A 25,723-nucleotide genomic window follows, 5' to 3' on the forward strand; every position below is an offset into this window, starting at 1 on the left:
CCAAAATGTGGCCGTCCTGTCATCCACACTGGATTCATCATCATGAAACTCTAACTGAAAGCTTCTCAGCAACAGTTTTAACAGCTTTATGAAGATGAAGAGCTTTTACAGTGGGAATTTTTTTTTTATACCAGTAACGCAGACCAGTGAGTCATTTGGCCTGTAAGACGATAATGATGACCTGACAGCTGATCTGATAAATTAATGGAAAGCTCATAAGAAAGACGTGAATGAATAGATGAATAATTTATTTCAGACAAATAACACGAATAACAAACACAAATAAGACTTACACACACACATGCTACGAACAATACATTTGTGATTGTGTCTGAGAAAAGAACGAATTACAATGGTTATAAAAGATAGTGACAAATAACTCTATTTATTTATTTATCAAACTTTATATTTTACAAATGAACACTTTTTCACTACTTGTATTAAAGACTTGGTGTACCGTGAGTATTGGACTTTGTCTCCATCTAGTGGTCACATCGTTCCAATGCAGCTCATCCTTTGTTGCACTAATCACAACCAATCAACCTGATCTGTTTTACTTATCACTTAATAATGTACTTTTTGTGCTTTTATGGAGTATTTTCCCCCTTTTTAGTTTGTTTAACATTTATTGTTTTGAAATTGCTTCGTAAAGAGAAATTACATTTCTGCAAAAGTTGTCGGTTTCAAGAGCCAAACATGTTAAAAGTTCAGAAAAAATAAAGAAAAACTGATGAATTTATGGATATGTTTTATCTTAATTTAAATGCTGTGTTTTTAGTTATTTTTCTGTTTGTTATTGTGGAATACATTTAGTTGAAAATATTATTTTTTCTAATTATTTTTAATTTAAGTCAGATTGTATTGTTTTTAAAGAAGGTTTATTACAATACAAAGCATATATTAACTTAAATTTGTTCCCTGTGTGACTTGAAAAAAAATTGCCATTAATTTCTCCATAAAGTAAGTAAACAAAATATTTTATTGTTTATGTGATGAAGAAAAGCAGTGCTTAATTGTAAAGTGCAAGAAGATGGACTGTTTTCACACATTTTTAGAGATAATCTGAACATTGCACATCTTGTTGAACACCTTTTGATGTAATTATAGGTAGAAACTTTATACTTGCTGCGCTCCCTGCCTGCCTTGATCTTCAAGATGTTGTTTGTTCACAAATAATCAATGAACAAGCTTGTTCATTCATGATCAGAAATGGATTCTATTTGGTAACTATATTTGAATTGGTTTCACATGATTTTATTTGGTGTTATCAAATTAAAATGGACTGAACACAAGTGCCCAACAAACATGTACGTTTAATTCAGAATATTATTTGCTGTCATTTTTTTTATCCCACTTCAAATTTATGCACTACTTTACGTTAACCTATCATTTAAAATCCAAACAAAATACACTAAAGTTTTGGGGTTTGATGTGGAAAGAATTGGCAAAAGTTCAAAGAGTATTAATAATTTTGTTCTTCGTTGTATTTTCTAGTGCTAAAATAAGTTTTTTTTAAAAATGGTTCAACACGTATCCTGCTGTCATTAAATTTTAAGAATGAGTCAGCCTAGTCATATCTAACACATCCTGGTGCAGCGAAAGTACCGTATACTGCTTCCATCCTCCTCCTTTCCTTCACGCCTCGTGAAAACTACACGGCGCACGCTGATTGGTCTAATCTCACCGTCTCCGATAGCGGACCAATCAGCGTGGGCCACGGTGAGATTTTTTTTTTCCCCTCTGCAATAGACTTTTGTGAGAGTGAGCAGCGGCGGTAGTCTGTGTGTTGTTTCAATCGAGGAGACGAGCAGAGAGAAGTTAAAACCATGAGTTCGCTTTTATTGGGTAAGTTATAAGTTAGAGAATGTTATAATATTATTATGCTATATTAGTAACGAGGAGGAGCTAGTGTTTTAAGTATTTTAGTGCGTTTTAGCTACTATTGTTAGCTTGCAGGGCTAAGTTTCGGTGCAGGAGTGGGCCTTTTATATTTTATGTAATGATTCAAAATCAAATCTTTAGCTCTGTATAAACAGTCCTCTGCTGTCTTCCTGCAACCTTCTGTAGCTAGTGTTTTATTTAATTGATTTAACATAACTAGTCGCTGAGATAAACCTGCTGGTTGTTCACCTTGTGTTTTAGGAATGCTGGGCTGCTCGCTGGTCCTGTCGGTCCAAGCCATGTATTCCTCCAGTGATGATGTTATTGAGCTCACACCGTCCAACTTCAACAGGGAGGTGATCCAGAGTGACAGTCTGTGGCTGGTGGAGTTCTATGCTCCCTGGTGAGTTCATACAGATGTTCGCATTCGTTGATCACAATAAGGATGCAGCTGTAATCGTTTTTATAAGAAGGGATTTGTGGTTGAGTGACAGTCGCCTGTTTGAGGCATTTCCTTCCCTTTTAAACATTTACATTTGAATCACAAAAACAAAACGAGGCTTGTATGCAAAATTTGCTTTCCACTTTTTAGCTGTGAAGAGCACAACCCTCACAGAAAGATGAGGTGAACAAGTTTGTGTTTTCATCTGAAAGAATAATACAATACAACTGTCCAGTTGATTTTTGTCCTTTGCTGGCATTGAAAGTTTTAGAGCAGCACAATCTAAGAAATTGTCCTGATTATGACCCTCAATAAAAACAAAAGGTGAGGAAGATTCAGATTTTACAGGGTTTTGATGTACGAATCTCAGAACAGTTTTTATTCATTTTGCTTTTCTGTGACTGTTACAAATGTAGAGAGAAAAATGTTTAGTTTTGATTAATTTATTGAATGTGAAAAGAATAAGCAGATATTCAGTATCTGAACTACCATTAAGCTGTTAGAGCTCACCCAAAAAACTTTGTCTGTTTCCAGTCTTTTGCTGACCAGTTTGTTCGTCTCTAATTGCAGAAATTTATGGTCATTTGGTCAATCATTTGTTGCTTTTTTTTTTCTTCCATTTTCTGTCATAGGTGTGGTCACTGTCAAAGTCTCGCTCCAGAGTGGAAGAAAGCAGCAACAGCCCTCAAGGTAATCAAACAGAGCCATCACACATCATTTTTCTTCCTTCTGCTTTTATTTTGAACAGACTAGACAAGTAGAGTTATACTGATATGTGTCCAAGAAAAAGAAGGGCCTGGGTGATATATTTGTATCCAAAGCTTCAAAATTGGCAAGTCTGCTTCTTGTTGCAGCAGAATAACTGATGCACAAAATGTTTCGTTCTAAAACCTCAACGGACTCCTCATAACGGCTCGGCAGCAGAAACCTTCTTCATAAACAAAAAGTTAATAACAATTAAGTTATTATGTGGCAAAACTAAAGTTATGCTGTCAAATTAAAAATGAAATTGTCAGTATGCAGCACAGATTAACCATTCCCTTTATTTTTATCTGCTTGATACGGTAATGGTGAATTAACTTAAGCTCCAGATAAGTTTTCTGGTGGTTTGAGGTATACACAGTTACACACACACAGACACACACCTTCTGATTTGATCAGTTTCACTCGAGAGCAAAAACATAAATGTAAAACTCAGGTTACTGCAGTTGAAACATTGTACTCTACTATGGTAATATAGCTACAAATGAGATGCTAAAGATGTAGATAAAATTATGGCTTGCAGCTCATTTTTAAGTGCGGCTTTTTGTCAATACTTCTTTCTTTGTTTAACAAAAATCCTCCATGTAGATTCACATAAAATGTTCATGTTTGACCTGCAAACATTGATGCTTTTAATTAGACTAAATGTAGTCTAATTACACTAACCATAGCCAATGTGTCTGTATCAATCTTTCAGGGTATTGTGAAGGTTGGGGCTGTAGATGCTGACCAGCACAAGTCATTGGGAGGCCAATATGGCGTCAGAGGGTTCCCCACCATCAAGGTCTTTGGAGCAAATAAAAATAAACCGGAGGAATACCAAGGTGAGTATTAGAAGTGCATTTTTTATTTGATGCCATCATAAAATGATTGGTTGCTGATTTAATAACCATATGTTTAAAGATGTATAATGCAATGAATACATCTTTGATGCCACTAGGAGGACGCAGTAGTCAAGCGATTGTCGATGGAGCAATGAATGCTTTGAGAACGCTCGTCAAAGAGAGGCTGAGTGGAAAGTCTGGTGGCTCCAGCTACAACAAGCAGGTAAGTAAACCACTGGAACCCGTTGAAACTTTCACTCTCTTAATGGAAGTGATGGAAATGAAAGGTTTTTACTTTCCGCTGCCTTCCAGCAGAGTAGCGGTGGCAGCAAGAAGGATGTGGTGGAGCTCACCGACGACAACTTTGATGAGACCGTCCTGAACAGTGACGACGTGTGGCTGGTGGAGTTTTTTGCCCCTTGGTGTGGACACTGCAAGAAGTAAGATTCAGTAGCTAACAGTCTTGTCTCATCAAACAAGATAAACCTTCTTACTAAGCAATATGTAGACCTTAAATCACTCAAGATTTGTTCTGCCACTAGAATAAAGCACAGATTTTTAGTTGCATTTTTCTAGAAGTTGTGAAATTTGTCAACTCCACAACTAGAAGCCATGAGCCTGCACAAAAATTTAATTCGAGGTGATTTATTATTATTTTTGTGTGTGTAACGGTCACTGTGTCCTCCTCCACAGCCTGGAGCCTGAGTGGGCAGCTGCAGCCACAGCTGTTAAGGAGCAAACCAAGGGCAAAGTTCGCCTTGGGGCTGTGGACGCTACCGTACATCAGGTTGTGTCCAGCCGCTATGGGGTGAGTAAAAACTCAATGCTGTGTCATCATTCTCCAAATGCAAAATAGCCCTGATATTTGTGCAAAACAGCGCTGTGTATTCTCTACCAGTGCATCTCATTTCCAGTGGTTGTAGCTTTACATATACAGAGCTTTGGTCTGCTTGAAAAACAAAACATTAGTGTGAGGGTACAGTTATTTGGTTTGCATCTTTTCTCCAGTGTTGGATGCGGAGGTTAAATATCTTTATAAAGCGGCTTAATGAAGGATTGCTCGAGTTTCACATCTATAAGGAAAAGCAGAGGGAAGACTGCGATGTTCTGCTTTAAATATTTCAGCATTTACAATCAGAGCCATGGCTGTTCAGTGATCAACCGCAGATGTTTTGGTGCTGGTGATTTAGAACTGCAAAATAATTGAAATATATCATTGGATACTAGGTGTATGAAATATCACAAACGTAATGGAGTGCTTTGATACAATATCTGGTGTTAAGCATTCACTGGATGTTTATCTTCAGTGGCTGAAACTTAATAGTGTTAGCGTATTGGGAAAGAGAAAACTCAGGAAAATGTCTCCTGTGTTCTCTAAAAGAGATAAATACATTTAGCCAGTTTGTTGGTTTTTAAAAATATTTTTCTATAAAGAAAAAACTGCTAAGATATTTAACCAAATAATACATGCATATTTGTGATTCAGTCTTTTGTATTTGGTGGCTTAAACCTCTGTCCTGAAATCCCCAACATGGATGTTATGGTATATTTTTAAGCATAAAGCATAAACAATGGCTTTCCTTTTGTTTTTCACATCAGACAGCTGATACTGGTATTAAAGGAATGTTTTTGTATGTTTTAGGTCCGTGGATTTCCCTCAATCAAAATTTTCCGTAAAGGGGAGGAGCCTGAGGACTACCAAGGAGGCCGCACCCGAGGGGACATCATCGAGAAGGCCATGGATTTGTTCTCTGACAACGCGCCTGCTCCTGAGCTGGTGGAGGTCAGTGTGATCATCCACCACGTACTTATCACTTTGGTTGGTTACTGTGGTATGACTGCTTCAGGTGTTGTACAATTAAAGCTAAACTATGACTAAAATAGAAGCTTTAATCAATGTTCATTCTGTCCTCAAGAAGCATTGGAATGAAAAAATATTGGTTTGTATTATTAAAAAAAATTAAGGTTTTAAGATGTGTTAAAAGGATTTAAATATTTATTTTTCATTTTTATGATTTTTGTTTTTTAAATTAGTTGGTCTATGCATCCAGCAGTCCGTCAATGTTTCTGGCCTCATATTTAAAACATTGATACTCTACAGATTTTCTTTGTATTTTACAAATACACAGAAATGTAATAATTTAGCAAATTTAATTTGACAAATGTTGATCTGAAAATGTGTAAAATCACATTTAAGAAATAAAAGACACTTATATGAACCCTGTTTTTTTTTACAGAAAATACTTTGAGTTTAAAATGAACTTTCTCTCTCAGATCCTTAATGAAGACGTCTTGAAGAAGACCTGTGAAGACAGTCAGCTGTGTATAATTGCCGTCCTTCCACACATCCTGGATACAGGTGCTGAAATGCGTCTTTCATGTTAAAAATTTGTTTCCAAATTACATAAAAAGTCTAAAACACAGATTTCATACAGAAATCCTAATACCATTCTGCTGTTTCCAAACAGGTGCATCTGGTAGAAATGGTTATCTGGATGTGATGGTAAAGATGGCAGAAAAGTATAAGAAGAAGCTGTGGGGGTGAGGATTAATGCTACGGAATATTACTTTGTGTCAATCAAAGTTACAGTTTTCTGATCTTTTTTTTTGTTGTTTTATTTCCAGTTGGCTCTGGACGGAGGCAGGCGCTCAGATGGAGCTGGAGGCCTCTCTAGGAATCGGCGGATTCGGTTACCCGGCCATGGCCGCCATCAACGCACGCAAGATGAAATTCGCTCTCCTCAGAGGCTCCTTCAGTGAGACTGGCATACACGAGTTCCTCAGGTAGAGGGCACACTTTTCCTGCTTTTCTAGTTTTCTTTAGTAAAAGAAAGCAAAAGGCAGACTAAATGGAGGACCTGGTGCCGCTGATGTTTTCAGGGAGCTTTCCGTGGGCCGAGGCTCCACCGCCACACTGGGAGGCGGAGTCATGCCAAAGATTAACGCTGTAGAAGCCTGGGATGGGAAAGATGGACAAGTGAGTGTGGCTGCATCAATTTCCAAATGTGAGGCACTGATGCTCTAAAAGGAACATTATAAAGATGGGATTTTCAAATGAACAAGCCTAAACTTTAATATCTTAACAGAAAATAAAGTGGGTTTCATTTATTAACATTATTTAGAATAACACTAACGTTGTGTCTTAAAAAGAGCTTTTTGAAATTGGCTTCTAATTGTGTTATCTGCAATTAGTCAACAGAATCATTAACTCAAATGTTTCAAACAAAATTCAGTTTTCATGCAGACTACTGTGTAGAGGGCTCCATACTATCGCTGCAGTGTTCACTATTAAGTACTGTTTGTTTTGAAACTGTAGGTCAGACAAAGCTGACCAAAGTGCCTGCTTTCATGTCCAATGACTTTAATTTGTTTATTTATATAGCTCCAATTCACAACACATCATCTTGAGGCAATTTGCAAAAATATAGTCAGATTGTTAAATTTCAAAGGTTGAAAAGGTCTCAAGTTGGTTAGCATAATGGCATTTGGATACTAAGGGAACCACAAAACAACTGCCTGCATAAAAAGCAGCTGAGGAGATGAAACACAGAGGGTTCTGATTAAAGATTAAAGCTCTGTTTGTTTGTTTTTTTTATTTTGTTCTGGTACGTTTGCCTCACTAATTGCCTCTGAATTATCGTGTAGTAAAGTGCTGACGTTCATATCTAAATGAGCTAGATGAACTCAAAATATCTATATTTGATATCTATCATTTAGTCTCTAACTGAACTGAAGCCTACATTTTTTTTAAATATTTGGCTGCATTAAATATTTTTTAACATGCTTAATGTTGAACTTTAAAGTCTGAACAATGTGTAAAGTCAGTTATGTACATATGAGTGCAAACATTATTGCTGAACGTATAAATTAAATGGCTTTTGTGGAGGAAATTATTTACTGAAAAAATCTGTTGCTAAATTAATGAGTAGTTTTGTTTTGTTTTTCTAATGTAGCTCAACAATGATTGAGTGCAGTTATGATTCAGCTCTTGCTGTTTTGAACTTGAAGGAAACATTTAAACATCCCTAGTTTTTTTTTTGTTTGGTTGGGTTTTTTTAGGTTTTCATCATTTATCTTTCAAAATCACCTGTAGTTAAAAGAAAATAATCCATTACAATAAAGCTGAATTCAGATTTTCACCACAACCCATCATTTATTATAACACTCCCTTTTTTTTTCTCTCTCATGTTCAGCTTCCTGTGGAGGAGGAATACGATCTCAGTGACATCGACCTGGATGAGGACTTGGAGAAGGACGAGTTATGAGTCCAAACGTAAGGATCGGACCCAGACTGATTTGGGTTTGGTCTTGTCTGGTCCTGTCCCCCGCCTCCCTCTTCCTGTGGACGAGTGGGAGGCCACGCCGGCCAGTTACTGAAATACTCCAGAAAAGGCGCATGAGAGTCACCTGCGGTTTTTCACACCATCTTGTCTTTCACCCAGGAGGGAGGGGAGTGTGTGCGCGTGTGTTTGTCCCTGAGGTGAACTCATTTTCACAAACCTGCTGAATGTTTAAGGCTGAATATTTATAAAGCTGCCGCTAGCTGAAGAAAGGAGGGGGGAGGTTCTTTTAAGTTTTTTTTTTTTCCAAATGCGACTCCCTCTCCCTTCTTCAGCTGCCTTAAAATTACTATTTTAAGATGTGAACTTGTGAAAGGTGATGATTCAACCTGACTTGGCATATTTTCCCTTTTTAAAAAAAAGAAAAACGGTGAATGAGACTCTGGGTGGGTTTGCGTCATGTTTGTCCAGGACAGGGGAGGGGGGAGAATCTGTGGGACGACTTGTGTAGATTTTCTTACACGACTTTATTTCAATTGTGTGAAAACAAAATGACATTTTTGTTACAAAAATAAAAAGGAATAAAAACAACCAGTCCCTGCCTCCTTATTCACATACAGTATACTCACAATATCCAAAAATACAAATAACTGAGCCATGCTATATCAAGGCATACAGAGCTTCGTAAGTATCTGTTATCTTAAACCACAATAAGCCACATTTGAATCAAATTCTAAGTCATTCAATTAGTTTCCTTTTGTAACATAATGGTAGCCATAACACTTTAAGCTTTGAATCCAGTCAATATAAACATATGGCACTTAAATTAAACAAAACGGCTAAACAGGAAAGAGTTTTGGGAAAAGCACAAAAATAATACTTTCAATTAAAAGAGCTCCAGAGAGAAGACACATCAATGTAAACAAGAGTGTTAGCTGAAAGAGGGAGGTAAGGAATGGTATAAAGCTGGATTTATGCGGTAGGTTTCCTCATGCAGCAGAGTAGGTTTCTCTGTCCTCAGAACTGGCGGGAGGTTCCCTGATCCGACTGCAGCAGTCTGACGATGGACGGGTCGCTTTTGGCACCTTTAATGAACTCCTCCAAAGACAATCTACCTGCAGAGCACAAACCGACAAGAAGCGCGATATGAGTTATCTAACGAACAAAAAACCAAGCATCTGATCTTTCAGTGTTGCAACACAATCACTTCTGCCCCAGTTACCGATATGTGTGAAATCCACAAAATTCTTTGAAAAAACACGTCATGTTTGCTTCCAGAAAGCTTTGTGCAATTTCTTACATGACTAATTTCATTCCAGTCAGTTTAAAAATGGATTCAATACACACCTCATTTAAGCTTTCAAGAATATTAACTGTTTTCCTAAAACAAAAAAACTTCATACTTACATCTACATACATTTTTGTTTTATCTAAACAAGCAGCACAATTCCATTTAAATCTGAATAGCGTTTAGCAAACTCTAAGTTTACATTTGTGATGGTAGGTTAGAAAAAAGGTTTTTGTTCTCACATCACTACCAATCCACTGGTTGCCATGTAGATGGCATCAAATTGTTACAGAGATTTCAGTGACCCCAAAAAACTGTCCTCAGCTGCAATGAGCTTTCAAGATTTGTTTTTCATCCTTTAATATCCTGTTCATTGTTTATGCAGGCAAGATTATTACTTGTCCTGCTTTTTAGCCACCAGCAAAGAGAAACTGACCTCTCTGTCATGTCCCACTCATACTCAAAGGGAGTGGAAAGTTACAGCTTCCTGATTAGGAGTTTCTAAAAAGGATGTTTTGTAAATTATAGATAAAGAAATGTCTCAGTAACATTTATTTTAAAAGTATTATTAGGAATGCTAATAAATTAACAACTTTTCCAGGCAGAATTGTTTTAGAATTTGAATACAGGTTTAGTTTATCCCCACTGCTTCAGTTGCCTTTCTATGGAGAGGAAATGGCTGACAAACCCATCCAGGAAACTAATACTTCTCGTCCTGATTTTCCATACTTTTGTTCCCAGTTTTTTGTATTGTGTGGAGTAATTGTTGTTAGGCCCCCTGTTTCATCAACCTGCTTGTGAGCCGGTCTGTAGTAAAAGCACTTCTCTCAAACTAAAAAAGCCCTCTGAGAGGAAGTTACTGCCATATATGGATGATGACGCTGCAGCCATAATGAGACCTATGACTCTATGTGGCTGTAGGCGGATAATGAACTGTTTTCTTGACTAGGCACATTTTTAGTGGAAATAAAATGTGCTGTGAGAACTTCTGCTACAAAGATCATCTATGCAGGAAATGTGGGTGAGCTCTGCTAAAGTAAATACCTCTGTTGAAAACAGAGAGGCATTAACTTCCAAAAAAAGAAAACTTGAACTTAAGGGAAGGTTTACAACTTACAAAACTTTAGGTAATGCCATTAAATCAATAGCTGCTCTCTGGAAACAAGTTTTTAGGTTGTGTAGTAACTCTAACAAGCTTCAGCTTTGAAGGACTTTTCTTCTTCGTGTCTGAGCCAAATGAGTGATGGAGTCTTATACGGACCCTGCAGTCTGATTATGTATTGCTCCTATTAATTCACAACATTATAATAGTGTATATTAATTCCTAGTAATAAAGCACAAACTGACTTGATGGAGAAATAACTATTTGCAGAAGCATTTGCTATGTAGTGGAAACTTAAATTTGAGAATGCTATTGAATCTACAATACTTTTGCAAGAATTAAGTTATTTTTTTAATTGAGCAGACTGTAAAACAAACAAAAGAAATCAGATAACAGTGAGTAATAACAGTGAGAACCAGATTTTTGTTTAGTTGCGTGTTGTGGTTTTGAATGCTGCACTTTTTTGCTAAGCAGTTTGGTAAGACTAAAGCCCTAAAGCTGAAAGTGAAACAAATGAAATTCACCAAATAATTTTTTTAATCATATTTTAAGATTTTAACTCCATGTCAGCCAATGTGCCATGTATTCTGGTCGGTGAGAAAAGAATATGTGTGTTCTTACAAGGCAAACAACTTATTTCCATTAAGGAGAAAATGCTGAGGAAAAATCAGTTATAGCATGAGTATGATAGACAAAACACACACACACATACACACACATCACACCAGTCTTACCATCATTGTCAATGTCCATCTGTCTGAAGATCTTATCCGTTCTTTTCTCTGGCGTCGACTCATCCTCTGGCATCTTCATTACTGATGACACCATCTTGTAGATGGCCTGCAAATTAACATAATTAGGATTGCAGTTGTGTGTATGAGGACTTTTCTAATTATATCTTAAGTGGAAAAAATATATATTCTTATGTGAGATTAACCTTACGCTTACTGATGCTTAAACCTGTTTCTGTTGCTCAGAGAACTAAATCTGCGGAGGATTCTCAGACAGATTTCTACAGTACAAAAAGCAGCTTCATGGTCCAACTTTGGTTTCCCTAAAAGAGCATGAGTATGTACTTCAGCATCATATATGGTAGTGACATACAAGACTAGTTTTACGAGGTCATTCGTTTTATATCCTCTGAAACTACCAGGCAAAGAAAAACAGTTTCCCCAGAAAACCTGGTAAGCCTGTACTTGGTAGATAGAGGTTTGTAGAGAATGGCAGCTAAGCATTTTTAGATTGGAAGGATATTTAGTCTTCCCAATAGAAAGTTAGTGTTTTCTCTTAACCTTAATTGTGAGAGATTAAAATGCGATAGATTTACCGCAAGCCATTACAAAGGGGAGTACACAAGCACCAGATGATCTGTCAGTTGCCTCGTAAACGTGCGATATTTCTCGCTTACTTGTGCAGTCAGTGCTCTGACCCTTAAATGACTTGTGGCAAACTACAAGCAAGACTTCTTAAGGCTTTCCTTCAAAAATAGATTTCTTCTCGCCACTTTAGAATAAAGGTCAAATTTGTGTATTGCACAGTTCTTGTATGTAAAAGTCAAATGAATTCCCTTTCCTGAGCTGTTTTAAACCTGCTAAAATATGAAACGTTTTAAGAGGTGTACATACGTTTGCAGGACAATAAAATTATAAAGTGAAGAAGCTACGATGCAGTTATTGGTTTTAGATTTATTCCAGAAAAGGCTTTTTTCCTCTTGATCTCCTTCACATTCTTAGAAACCCTCCTGCAAGCTGCAGGCTGTAATAAAGGAGGAGTAAGCTGTGAGTCTCTCTCAGCATCAGTGGAAATTGTTTAATTAAAACACCTTAGATATTAGAAATGCACACAACAAACAACCAAGAAGGGATTAAAAGTTTAGGGTAATTGATACTAAAGAACCAACTGGTTCTGACAGCCTCTATTGTCTTTCTCATCTGTGGATGTAAAACCTCCCCTACCTCTTCATGCAATCTGACACATTTAACATGCAATCAATTATAATGCAGAACACGTTATCCTCACCTGAACTATCTCTAGCATTTCTGCCCGACTGATGTAACCGTTCCCGTCCAGATCATACATGCTGAAGGCCCAGCGCAGCTTCTGCTCCAGCCCGCCACGCGAAGTCACACTCAAAGCTATGATGAACTCCCGGAAGTCAATGGTGGCGTCGCTGTTTGTGTCAAACGTGCGAAACACGTGCTCCGCAAACTTCGAGGCGTCGCCATACGGGAAGAAGTTGGCGTAGATCTTCTTGAACTCCTCCACTGTCAGGTGGCCGGTGGGACAGTCCTTCAGGAAGCCTCTGTACCACTCCTGAAGCTCGTGGTCGGTGAACTCTGTGTTCTCCCTCAGGTCGTTCAGGACCTCAGGTCGCAGTTTACTGTTCTGCTTCCCCATGATGCAGCGCTCCGAGGCGGACGGCCGAGGTGGCGTTTCTATCTTCTCTTCTCAGTATCTCTACTCAAGCCGCACTACTGCTCCCCACGTCGAAGGCTGCTCCGCTTCCTCTGCTCCTGCAGGGGACCAACAAACCTCATTAACAACCTTGTGTGAATTTCATAAATGATTCATTGGATCAATTATTCTTCTCAGTTTTCAACAGTGTTTCATTCTTAAACATGTGCTAGTGATTCGTCTCAATCATGCAGAAGAAGAAAAGGTGGATTGTTCAACACCAAAACACCAGAGATTTCAACAATGTTGTCATTGAGAAAGTATTCTGCGTATGTTTGGGAGAGAATAAGTGTGTGTGGGGGTGTGTGTGTGTGTGTGGGTGTGGGTGTGTGTGTGTGTGTGTGGTTAGGGTTAATTTGTTAACCTTGCTCTCCACTGGAAAGGGGACAAGTATCCTGGGGGGCCATTGTAAATCCTAATAAAGCAACTTTGTAAAAGGTCAGGTTGACAGCCTGCTGTAGCCGAGAGAGAACCAGACGTTCACCTCGATAACAATCCCTTCCATCCTGGGAAAATGGGTAATGTAATTTAATTTAAGCAGGTGGAATTTATATACTGAATAAAAAGCAGACACAAATGATGGCTAAAAAGCATCTGACCACCTGGGCCTATTCACCTCTGGTTTCTGTGGTTTGTCCAAATTCAGCTCCCATGGTTACAGTATACTCTGCAAAAACAGTTTATTCATGTATGCAGGGGCATTCATGATTGGTGATATGATAAGACGCATTAATGCCGCGCATCCAGAACAAAATCTAATTTTTGAAAGTGACACCTTGCATGATGATGTAAAGATAAAGGTTGGTTTTGGTAAGCAAACACACAAAAAAAAGTAATCTGGCGAGAGAAATTTGTGAAGGCGGATTTGTTTTTATTCCAAATATAAGGGAATTGATTTTGTTTTATCAAACAAGAAAAAACACGATGGCCACTTTGAATCTGACCTTGAAAACAACACACCAAAGAATGGTCAGAAAACCTTTTGAATACAGACTATTTTTACACGTTATCATGTTTCAAGCACAAACTCCAGTGTTCATGCTCTACTTACGTCTGAGTGTAAGAGCAGGACCAAATTTTAAACGCTTTATATTTTCTGATGATGGGTTGAAAAAATATTGAACCTTCAAATTTCTTTTTAAATAAACCAACCCTGCTTTAAACGTCTCTACAACATTATCTTTTTTATTCCTTTGCTTCCACTATGCTCTTAGTGAATATGCTCTGTAGTTTTTACAAAATTGGATTTCAACTGATATTAAAAATAAACACCTGTGGACTCTTTTCAGATTATTTTTAGTAGTTATGTAACTTCTTGTTGCAGTGCAACAATGCAACATTTTTTCAACATTGCAACATTGAAAGAATTTGAAATTTTTCATTCAATTTCACATTTTTAAAATTTGTATTTTAAAACAATTATTATTTCCATTCTGCCTTGCAATTATACTATACTATGTAATGGTCCATCATATTTTATAAAGTACATAGAAATTGGTGGTTGTAACATGGCAAAGGGCTAATAGCATATAAAGGCACTTTTTGGTTACTTGTAGTAAAAAAATTTTAAAAAAGTAAATGTTTCCACGATACAAAACACGATAGATAGAACGGATTAGTAAAAACACAAAACTTCCAAGTAAAATTTAAGCAAATGGCACTTCTGCTAAAGTGTGGAGGCAAAAATTGATAAAACTGAGCTAATCTTTTACTTGTATCTGTTTAAGTGTGAGTGGGAAGGATGGAAAACAGGGGTGTGTGGGTGTAGGGAAGAATGGAAAAAGTATGACACATAGAAGAAAAACTATTTCCAGCCGTACAGTATGAGTCGCTTTGCTAATACCAGAGGTTCTATTACATAATAACCTTTCTATATAACACCTCCACTTCTCCTTACTCCCTCTAATGAATTTTTTTTTTTTTTTTTTTTGCTGAAAGATATTAGATCTCACCGCTCCGCTCTTCGCTGCCAGCAAGACTGATTCTTTTTGAAGAACAGATGAAGACAGTGTGAATCTGAATGCACACATGCGCTGTCATTTCTTTTAATTGTCTCACAAGTTTAATTTCCTGCGCTTCTATGAACCAGAGTCACAATGTGACGAGAGAAGCAGATGTGAAAATTTGATCTTAACAATGCAGCAGGGGCTCTTAAATGAAAAAGGAATAGATAAGCACATTTGCAAAGTGTTGCAGCTTCGATTTAATGCACATGTCTCAGTTTTTAAGGCCTTTTCTGCTTAAGAAAAAAAAAATCTCCTCATACCCTATTTTTTTCTTAATTTTTTTAGCTTCTCTCAGACTTACCAAGTCTGACATTAGACTTGGATTGCTTATTGTTACCAAGGCAAACAAAGGTTTTCCATCACACCATCCTTGTGGTCATTTCAGTTTAATTACGTAGATGCTAGTAAAAGTGTTGCTGTAACCATAAAGTCTCCTCACAAGACCTTGAGCAGACTCCTGTCTGTTACTGTTGATTCAAAAGTTGTCCTGAAATCCTACTGAGCAACAAAGCAAATTTTGGTTTATGTTTGATAACTAAAACAAGTTTTAAAAATATGATTAGACATCAATATTGAATTGTACTTTTTCCTTTCATATCAATGAATGTTGCCCCTAGTGTTTGTTCCTGCTTTATTTAGTTCACAATGGAAGTTTATGAAAATGTTTTTTTTTTCTTTTAGAAAGATTATAATAAAGTAAAAATGAACATGTTTATAAAAATAATCCCCAGTGCTTATTATTTTATTGTGTGTTAATTTTTGAATGCTTAACTTAGTGTTAAGTCAAGGAAAACTGAAGACAGACTCAGTGATTCTAAAATTGAGAACATAATGTCATTTCTGTCGATTTGGTGTTACCTAGACTGCAGCATAAATAACGCACTAGCCTGCGAGCCTGAGAGTATGACTTCCTCTTGCACATGCAACAGGATGAGGAAGCGGCAGAGAGTGGACTTTTCCAAGACAGCTCAGTGTGCAGGCTGAGCAGAAACAGACATAAATATGGGCGTTACTGTTTATCAGCACAAAGCCACATGAAACCCAGCAGGGCCCAAACTGGAAAACTGAAGTGCTTTACAGATACCAAGCTCGGAAATTAAACATTAACTTCCCAGAGGACGTCCTCATTGAAAAAGGGGTGTACTGTAGCAAAAATAATCTTAGGCAAACAACTTAATAGATTATTCTAACTCCCCGGCTTGCTTTTCTTTTTTTAACCTCCTGCAGGGGCGTTTTTTCCCCTTCTGCTTATAATTTGACATATGTTTGTCTGGTTTTGCTCTTACAGAGAAATGAAACAGAAAAGGCTGATAGATACAGACACTGTCCTCAAGACATCCTTTTGCAGATGAAATCATGCGCTGACTGTCATGGAAAACTGAAGTTTGTGACCGGACCTTGATACACAGCAGCCCCTGGAGATTGCCTTTCTACGCTCTATGTTTGCAATTCTCCTCAATTACACAGCAACAGCCTCCCTCCCTGTCCCCAACCCCCATCTCTGGTCTGCATGGTCCACTATTTCCACTGGTTTGCCTTGCCTAATGAGGCTGCTTCACACATGCTCCAGAGCAGCATTTGCCCCTTTCCACCCCTTCCACGAGCCCCGTGTAGGCTTCCTGTAAACCCCTGGCCATTTTTCTTTACTGCTGTTTTCCATTTTTCGGCTCACCTTATTTTCTGTTTTAAGCTTTATGCACAAGGATGGAGAAAAAAGTTACCTAAAAGAGAAATTAGAAATTATTCTAAATATATAAACTCTCTGATATGATTTACGCTGTGTTTAAATGACACTCTGAGTGTTTTGGAAGTGAGAAGATAAAGGGGCTTTTTAATGTTCAAGCAGATCTCTTCTTCAAAGTGCTGCACAATGCAATTATTTCTTTAATTGTTTTCAGAGGAGAAAAAGACTGGGCCGTAAGTAAGCCACTTGGACCATCTTACCGCAATGTGCAGAGTGTGATTTGGCGTTGTCTTGGTGACATTTGCAGGGCCAATGTTTAGGAGGTTCCAGTTTACGTATTCACATTTTGTCACTTTTAAACACTAAACAAATAATGTGAATATGAATTCTGCCCCTTTTACTCCTAAATGAAACCTAGTGCAATCAATTGATTTCAGAGTTCAGACAAAGCAAACATGAGATACAGGGTCTTCTGGTGTGATGTGATCAAAATTTTACTTTTTGGCCTACATGCAAAAGGATAAGTGAGACATAGAATTAGCTGCAGATCATCCTGAAATCACCATCCACCCTGTGGAACAGGTTTATGGCAGCATCATGCAGCATGTATGCCTTTCCTCAGACTGATAGAGTTTAATATAAGACAAGCCTTGTAGAAGCTAGAGGCTGCAAGAGACTTAAGACACAGGCTCATCTTTTAGCAAGATACAATATAACAAACAGCCAGAGCTACAAATTAAATGTTAGAATGGCCCAGTCAAAGTCCAGGAGTGAGATTATACAGCAACTCTTGAAAAGGATTTCCAACCATCTATGACTGAGTCTAAGGTACTAAATGTCTGTTTCTGGATGTGCAAAACAGGTGGAGACATAACCCAATACACTTCAAACTGTAAAATCTATTCCTCTCAGATGTGTTATACAAATAAAAACTATGTATCCAAAACTCACAGCTGATATTGTTAACTAATCATAAATCAAACAGTAGTAACAGTTATTGCACCCAGAGCCTTTTCAATTACCTGCCAGAAATAATTCATAAAAATCTCTACTTTTATTTATAAAATAGCTCTAATGTATTTTAAAAAATTTAGGCAAAGCTTTTTGACCATTTTTTTAAAAAAGACAAAAAAATTAACCAATATGAAGCACAGACCATACTGTATTCATGTTTTTTGTAGATGAACAAAAGTTCATCTTGAAATATTTCTGGCTCCTGCAGTCAATACTGCAGCAGGTGGGTGAGGAGCCAGAACATAAGGAAGAAAATGAGAAAACTGAGCCTCCGGAAAATTCTCGCTTCCAGCCCTGCCTCTCTTTACCTGTGTCAGTGAAAATCGGGCAGCGGATCAGGATGATGTCCCCTGACACACATCGGTAGTCAAGGCAACAGAATAGTAAAACCAAATACGGTACATTGGTACTAAAGAAAACAAAGCATGTTTTCAGCAAGTGTGCTTTTAAAATGTTCAACTTTAAGAGCTGCCAAATTGGAAGTAGACCCTTTGTTCTGCTTCCATTTGCTCCAGCTTTGTCTTTTTTTTTTTCCTTTATCAAAACTAACATTTTAGGCAACATTTACAGCTGCCATTTTCAGTTTTAAAATGTCAAATGAATACATTTTGAATGTATTGACTTCATAAACATCTGAATGTATGGAACTTACATTTTAGTTTGTAAATTTCAACGTTTCAAGCAAAATTTAACCTGTGCAGTACAAATGTAACCAAGAATTCACTGAGACCAGGATGCAAAAAATGGTCTTAAACACAAGTCATACTCAAATGAAAGCAAACCTTTTTAAATATTATCATCATTATCAGTCTACCATCAAGTGCACAAAAAAAATCTAAACAAATTCTACATGGTCTGTCTATTATAAACACAAACAAAGGCTAAATGGACAAGCTGAGTTTGTAAAACTATCCATGCTCTTGCTGTTTCCATGGGAGTTCACAGGGAAAGTAGCAACCAGGTTGTGCTAATTGAATGCACTGATTCCTTTGTGTGGATTCAGGTCATCAGGAAGTGTGACCAACTCTATTATGGTAGCTGGAGCATCCAGAGCATCCAGTTGTGTGTTAATACAATTATAATGTGAAAAGACATCAACAATGACCTTAGAGAAGTAGCTGTTGCTACTCATCAATCTGGGAAGGGTTTCCAGACTTTTTCTAAACAATGCCATGCCCATCATTTTAGTTGTCTGGAAGATGAATCCTCTTTTGAAAAAGAGGACAGCATAACTTAGGTTTCCAAAGTTGCATTTGGGGAAATAATAAGGAATAACAAGACTTCATCGTGTCCATAGTGGCAGCTGTGTGTTTGTGTGGGGTTTTCGCAGCACCGAGGTGGATACGTCATGGTTTGGGCTTGTCTTGCAACCCAACAACATGGGCATCTTGCAGTTATTAAGTTGACCATAAACTTCTTTATATGCCAAATATTTTATGTAGTCAAATGTGAGGCCATCTGTTTAGCAGCAGGAGCTCGGCCAAAATCAGGTCATGCAACCAGAAAAGCAACCCTGTGGTTAGAAAGCTGAGAAACAGTGAAAGTCCTGTAGAATAAATGACAACTTATGGCCACTGATGCTAGCAGCTGGTAAATAGCAGATCTATTTAAGTTGGGTGCACGTTGATTTCACTATTAGACACAAAGAAGTGTCTGCAAGGACAATATATATTTTTACCATTTCACTATAATAAAAGAAAAGATGGAGCTAGTGAAGCCATATTGCTTTTTTTTTGTCAAATTGCGTTTTTCACAGTCTAATGAGGAGGAAGAAACTGTATTATTACTGTTATTCAATTTATTTTTAATTGTTTAGGCACATTAAAAGCCATTCATTAATTTTGTAATATTTTTGCGTGGTTGTGTCAATATTTGGGATGAACTCTCCTCTCTGTGACATCTAGAGTCTGAATAAACTTTTCAGAGGAGGTGTGATGTGATGTGTGCAAGTCCAGAATGGGTGTTGTCCGTCTGTAAAAACCCGCCTCTGTCGGGTCTTGACTTGCATCAGAAATCCAACTGACCAGACTGTGACACACTAGACGTTACAGTAGAAAAATAACACATTAAACTCAACTAAAACTTACCTCTTTACAGGTTTGGCTCCTGGTTAGAAGACAGTCCACTTTATTCAGCTCCACTTTCCCACTTTATTCCGCTGCAGGCAGCCTAACTTGCGCGTCAACTTATAGCGGTTTAAAGAAAAAAGCAAAAAGCCAAAAATATACGATGCTCCACTGACTCTGAGCGGCCTCAAGTGAAAGTAACAAAGAAAATCCGTGTTTGATCTGCATGGACTTGAACGTCTCTGCTCAAGCTCGGTCTCGGCAGTTTGAAGTGGCCTTATCATTTAGTGGAAGATGTGGCGCACACACACAGCTCGGTTTTCATCCGACTCCACCAAATCAACTCAAAAGGGGGTTTTTTTTTCTTTCAGAAAACAATTAAAAACCGATTCCCAATGGCTGCTGGAACTGTGTAAATATTTTACAACACATAGAAGCCTTATAAAATAGCAAACAGAGAAAAACTCCTGCTCGAAGCCCATCGTATGTGGAGGAAAATATTTACAATTTATCAATGTTGCTCCTAGACGCCCCCGCGCGCTGAATGGATCCGCCCAAACTCGCTGCTTCCACACCGCCAGAAACACACACACTGTGGAAAAATATCTCTGAGGACTATTATTAGCGCAATATCTAAAATAAACTGTACGCATTTCAGGGCAAAATCGTGACAGTTACGCAAACGTTGCACAAGTGCACCAAAGACGCGAGTTATAGGGAAAACATGGGAATATGTTCTTCACTTGTCGCTCAGTCTGTAGTTCTGTCAGAAGTAGTGGGAAGTTGACAATGTACAGCATATTTGATAACCAGTTCCTAGTTTTCAAACATTTACAATCAGCTTCTCATATTTAATCAGACATGTCCATCTCCATAAATTCATGTGTCACATGACAATAAACGTATTTCAGTAGTTCAGCTCAAAAAGTGGAACTCATACAGATTATTACACATGAAGTAGGCTACTATATTTCAAGCTCTAATTTTTCTTAGCGTACAGCCGAGGAAAACCTAGAGCTTATTTTGTCAGAAAATTTAAATATTTGGAATAAGAAGTCAATGACAAAGTTAGTTTTATATATAAATGTGATATGATGGACTAAATTGACTTCACAGCCATACATTACACAGTCTAATAATATCAAAGAAAAATTTAGTGGAAGGGAAAAGTCTGGAAAAAAAGAATGAAATGCACAAATAGGAGGGATGAAAACAGCCTTGATGGTGTTGTGAAGCAAAGTCATTGCTGAGTTTGAGACTTCAGCTGAAGTCAGAGCTGCAATAGCCTTCAAACACATTTCTGCTTTTAAACCACTCCTAAACCAGGGACGGCATCAGAAACATCTCATTATGGCTAAAGAAAAAAATGGCCAGACTTTTGCTCAGTGATTGAAAATCCTCTTTTTAAAATATTAAAGTATATTTTTCATTTCATTTGGAGATTAAGCTCCCAGAGTCAGGAGCTTTAAGCGGACGGAGCGGCACACGATTCACATGATGTTTCCTCAAGGTTTGGGGGTCCATGTCATCAGCCAGTATTTGATTTTAACTGTTTAAACTTACTCATGAAAATAAACTACTCTTCTAATGCTATTCTAATTCATTATAAGACTTCCTTCAGGGCTTTTCTCTTGATCCTCCATCAGAAACTTCTCTGGTGACACTGCAGGCAGGATGGTGTGTATGTCAGCGGTACAGTGGGTGGATAAATAATTAACCATGAGTGTATGTATGGGTGTTGGCGTGAGTGGGGGTGTATGCGTGTGTGTACAACCTGCTGAAGCCTGACACCTGTTTCTGTAAGCACATAGAGTGTTTATCTAGACCAGAGCATGAGTACTATACAGATGGAGGAGGGGATCCGAGGTGGTAATAAACGCCTGAAGTTGCTTTTGTTGCTGCACCCAGTTTGACACCTGATATTGACAGTCTGGTATTGCTAAAATAATGTTTAAAATTAAATATTCTCCTAAGGACAAAGGGGATGAGGTTGCTGATCGGGAGCCTGTAGATGTGCATTAACAAAATCCAAAAAATTGATAACTTCAGCACACTGTTAGACCTTTTATTGTAATTTTACAGTAACTTACTGGCAACACTGTTGCCAGCAAGTTACTGTAATTACCATTCTACAGTACCTTTACTGGCAACAGTGTTGCCAGTAAGTTACTGTAATTACCATTCTACAGTACTCTTACTGGCAACACTGTTGCCAGTAAGTTACTGTAATTACCATTCTACAGTACTCTTACTGGCAACACTGTTGCCAGTAAGGCAACAGTACCCTTACTGGCAACACTGTTGCCAGTAAGTTACTGTAATACTATGTACTATACCCATAATGCAATGCAAATTACAGTAACTACTTGTAAAGATGTCTTATGGTAGTTTTACTGGGCATTTTGTGGTATTTAACTGTAGAAAATACAGCAAAGGATAACAGTGCAGTTACTGTGGACAAGTATAAATGTCCAAGTCTATAATCACAATTAGATTAAATTAAAAAAAAAACAAATTCATTACCTTCTAAAAGCATGGCATTGTAAAGAGAATGTCATGTTGACCTCTGGAAATAGGTCAACATGACTCTAACTTAACCCTCCTGTTATGTTACCCTCCAGCAATAATGTTCCTGGGTCAGTTTGACCTGTGGAGTGTTTAATCATGCAATAGTGTCAGAAACCAAAAATACCCTCCAAAACATTTTTGTATCTGATTATTACCTCCAACACTAACTATTTCAATCAATATTTGTGCAATGATGTTTTTTTTTATTTCTCACAATTTACTAATTTACTCATTAGTACACATGAAGTGTACTAATGACTAATGCACTAAAAAAAACCAGCAGACAAAAAAACAATAATTATCCTTGAAATAGATTTTTTGTAGATTTTTTTTTTATATTACATTTTGAATTTTTTTTCAAGGGGTGATCTTTATAACTGAACTTGAGACACGTATTTTGTTCTGGGTCAAATTGACCCACTGATTAAAATCAAGACAAATGAATCATGCAGAGAGTATTTTTGTTTTCCTCCTCTTCTGCTGAGTGTCCACTCAGTGTGGGTGGAGTTTACCCACGGGAACAGAAGAGGTTCCCGTTAAAAGCTGTATGAACACCTACTTTCTTGCAGTTTCCCAGTGAAGTAGAGAGAATAGTGAGAAAGTGAGCTTGTGTGTGTGCACGTGTGCATGTATGTGTGTGGTGTGGTGAAATATGGTTCATAGCTGCAAGGAAACATGTAGAATTGGATATTTTTTAAATTTTTTTTACCCTTCAACTTGTCTGCTGGGTCAAATTGACCTGAACAGTATCTATGTAATATGTAGACGCAGGGGGAGTTACAAATGTGTAAAATGAATAAATGTTCAATTTATATGTAGAGTGCACCTATTAAGACAAATAGAAAAAGTTTTGTGCAAAAAAATACTTTCAACTATTAAAAAAAAAAAAAAAACTTTAAAATGGGTCAATTTGACCCGGAACATAATAGGAGGGTTAAAAAATTGTTAGTCAACTTAAAAAAAAAAATGTTTTGCTACTTTGTTACGTGTAGCCAAATTAAGTTTATCAAACTTAATTTATTTACATTTGTTTAACATGATAATTTCCATCCATCCATTATCTTACGCTCTTATTCCTAGTGGGGTCACCAGGAGTGCTGGTGCTTATTTCCAGAGGTCAGCATAGCAACTCAATATATTTACTTGGGTAAACTAAATTTGATTACTTGTAACAAATGAAGTCATTTAAAAAAAAAAAACAAACTGGATCACCTGCTTTCCATCTGTAATCTGAAGCTTGACCAAAATTAAAGCATCCAGGAAATACAAAATCAATGTTGCACCAAGAGTTGGAAAAATAAAATCCTTCCCTAGATGAGAGAGTGACGAAGTCATGTAGAAAATTATTACTTTAAGATATTAGTCCTACATAAAATAATAAAGTGACTAGTTTATTCTATTTCATTCTGTCCTATATTATTAAATTATGAAGTGTACTTATCACTCAAAGCTTTTAAATTCATGTTTGTTTAATGAATAATGGTGCTGATGAAATTGGTGTCACTGAAATTCAGTGTAAATTAAGCCCTGCAAGTTAAAATGGTTAATGACAGAATAATCAGCTTTAAAATGCATGATACAGTAAACTGTATCGCACATTAAAACACAAGCTACACACATACAAAAAAAAAAAAAGTTATGATGAAATACTAAACTAAAGAGTACATATCAGTGGCGATGTGTTCGTCCAGTAGAGGGCACTAGTTGCTCTCCATTCTGCTTTAAGGCAATTATTACTGGATATTAAGTAGGTCACATTTGAAGCTCGTCTGATAGGAGGGCTTCATGGGACGAGTGAAGCTGAGGCTGGCTTAGACCCGGGGGGTCATGGGGACAGTTTCCCTCCAGCCAATTATAAAGAAGTTTACCTTGTTAGGATGTAGTGGTGCCATGCTGTGACATACCATCCTATTGATCACTAATAGTTTGTTACATCACCTTTTTACCTCCTCCTCCCCCTCCCCCAAAAAAGAAAAAAAAAACTTTCAGAAATTCATTAACAGGTACATTAACAACATTTCTAAAGTAATGGACTTTTTTTTTTTTTTTTTTGCCAAAAAGTGATTTTCAGAAGATGACAATATAATAAAATAATAATAATAATAATAATAATAATAATAATAATAATAATAATATCTACATACTACACTGTTTTACATTCAATGTGTTTTTGTTTTGATTAAATCTCTAAATGCCTCATTATTAAATTCTTTGTACATCTTTATACATCTCTCTGACCCTTTGTCCTTCGTCTGGGACAGTAAAGTAAATTTACTCTTCCGCTTCATTTTCAACAAGACCTTGGTTAGTTATTGAACTGACTATCTTTACATTAAACAGACTGCAGGGCATTGCCCCCATCTTTAGTTATAACAGATGATTCTGCTGGATTCACAATTTAACTTGACTGTGGTGTGATAGTGTCTCTTTAAATGTTTTTGACAGCTTTGCAGACATACAGGTATTATGTTAATGTAATACCAACATTAGAAGAACACAAAGCTGTGTGAGCTTATGCAACAGCAATAAAATATGAATATGTTTGAAGCCTTTTTACACATTTTAAAGGGGTTCAGGTGAGTGTAAAGGGTACTCTAATCACTTGTGTCTGATCCAAGGCCCACTGGTGATGACTGGTGCACCAGTTTAACTCTACCAGTGCAAACAGTAGAAATGTCCTGAAGGCATTTGGTAAAACACACATAATACAAATTCATTAGACATTTAGCAACTACAGATCTTTATCAAAAAGTTTTGGGGGAAAAAAAATACCAAACAAAACCTTTTGACTGGCAGTGGAGAAATAATCTATTTATCTACATTTTTACTGCTTTAATTAAGTTTTTTTCTCAGGGTAAAGGCTTTCTTAAAAATCCAGATTTGTTCCATTTAAGGTAGAAAGTGAAATTATATAATTAGGGTTCAAACAGTAGAATAATTTATGCTGATAAGCGACATAAAACCTTCACCTATCTTATCACAATTGCTCTTCTGCACTTTTTATTGCACTCGATCACTGCACTGTTACAAGTCTGCAAATAAAGCTGCTCATGAGAACGGGACAAAAAAAGTTCTAAAATTGTTGACTAAATTTAAACGTTATCCGTAATGACACACTACAATGATTAGATGTACCAGGAAGTAAAATTTACAATTCTAAAACTGGACAACAACCTCTCTTTCCATCTAGTTAAATGAGCTCTTTAAAATGGTTAATTATGGGATATTTTATCTGTTATGAATGAACTTTGACCTCCTTCTGTGGAAAGGTTGTATCAGAGCAGTCATGTCTGGTTTAAGGTGTCTATCATCTGTTGATAAAGCAGGAGGACAATATGGTGAACCAGTTTAT

The 25,723-nt window shown here is 37.1% G+C and overlaps 2 protein-coding genes across 3 annotated transcripts; one reads left to right on the forward strand and one right to left on the reverse strand.

Annotated features, from left to right (window-relative positions):
• Nucleotides 1–1,710: 1,710 nt before the first annotated feature.
• On the forward strand, nucleotides 1,711–8,780 carry pdia6 (protein disulfide isomerase family A, member 6). Of its 2 annotated transcripts, none has more exons than XM_032585604.1 (13): nucleotides 1,711–1,845; nucleotides 2,143–2,284; nucleotides 2,956–3,013; nucleotides 3,783–3,909; nucleotides 4,026–4,132; nucleotides 4,222–4,349; nucleotides 4,603–4,717; nucleotides 5,552–5,692; nucleotides 6,184–6,268; nucleotides 6,378–6,450; nucleotides 6,535–6,693; nucleotides 6,790–6,886; nucleotides 8,103–8,780. In XM_032585604.1, the coding sequence occupies exons 1-13, from the start codon at nucleotides 1,827–1,829 to the stop codon at nucleotides 8,172–8,174; spliced, it is 1,323 nt and encodes a 440-aa protein (XP_032441495.1). In that variant the 5' UTR covers nucleotides 1,711–1,826; the 3' UTR covers nucleotides 8,175–8,780. The 2 variants fall into 2 exon arrangements, with proteins under 2 accessions (XP_032441495.1, XP_032441496.1); XM_032585605.1 differs by having other exon boundaries at nucleotides 4,225–4,349.
• Nucleotides 8,698–20,192, reverse strand: hpcal1 (hippocalcin-like 1). Its single transcript, XM_032585606.1, has 4 exons — nucleotides 19,825–20,192; nucleotides 12,599–13,092; nucleotides 11,314–11,419; nucleotides 8,698–9,304 (listed from the first exon to the last, which is right to left on the reverse strand). Exons 2-4 carry the CDS (start codon nucleotides 12,974–12,976, stop codon nucleotides 9,207–9,209), a joined length of 582 nt encoding a protein of 193 aa, XP_032441497.1. The 5' UTR covers nucleotides 12,977–13,092; nucleotides 19,825–20,192; the 3' UTR covers nucleotides 8,698–9,206.
• Between the last annotated feature and the right edge of the window lie 5,531 nt (nucleotides 20,193–25,723).

Source organism: Xiphophorus hellerii, chromosome 15 (assembly GCF_003331165.1).
Source record: "Xiphophorus hellerii strain 12219 chromosome 15, Xiphophorus_hellerii-4.1, whole genome shotgun sequence".
Taxonomy (NCBI): domain Eukaryota; kingdom Metazoa; phylum Chordata; class Actinopteri; order Cyprinodontiformes; family Poeciliidae; genus Xiphophorus; species Xiphophorus hellerii.

Bases quoted from the DNA above. Each gene is read 5' to 3' on its own strand.
- pdia6 (XM_032585604.1), top strand. The intron at 4,350-4,602 runs GTAAGATTCAGT...CCTCCTCCACAG, and splicing joins TGGTGTGGACACTGCAAGAA to CCTGGAGCCTGAGTGGGCAG. The intron at 4,718-5,551 runs GTGAGTAAAAAC...TGTATGTTTTAG, and splicing joins TTGTGTCCAGCCGCTATGGG to GTCCGTGGATTTCCCTCAAT.
- hpcal1 (XM_032585606.1), bottom strand. From the start codon at position 12,976: ATGGGGAAGCAGAACAGTAAACTGCGACCTGAGGTCCTGAACGACCTG. The intron at 11,420-12,598 runs GTGAGGATAACG...GTTAATTTGCAG, and splicing joins AAATGCTAGAGATAGTTCAG to GCCATCTACAAGATGGTGTC. The intron at 9,305-11,313 runs GTAAGACTGGTG...TGTGCTCTGCAG, and splicing joins GATGGACATTGACAATGATG to GTAGATTGTCTTTGGAGGAG.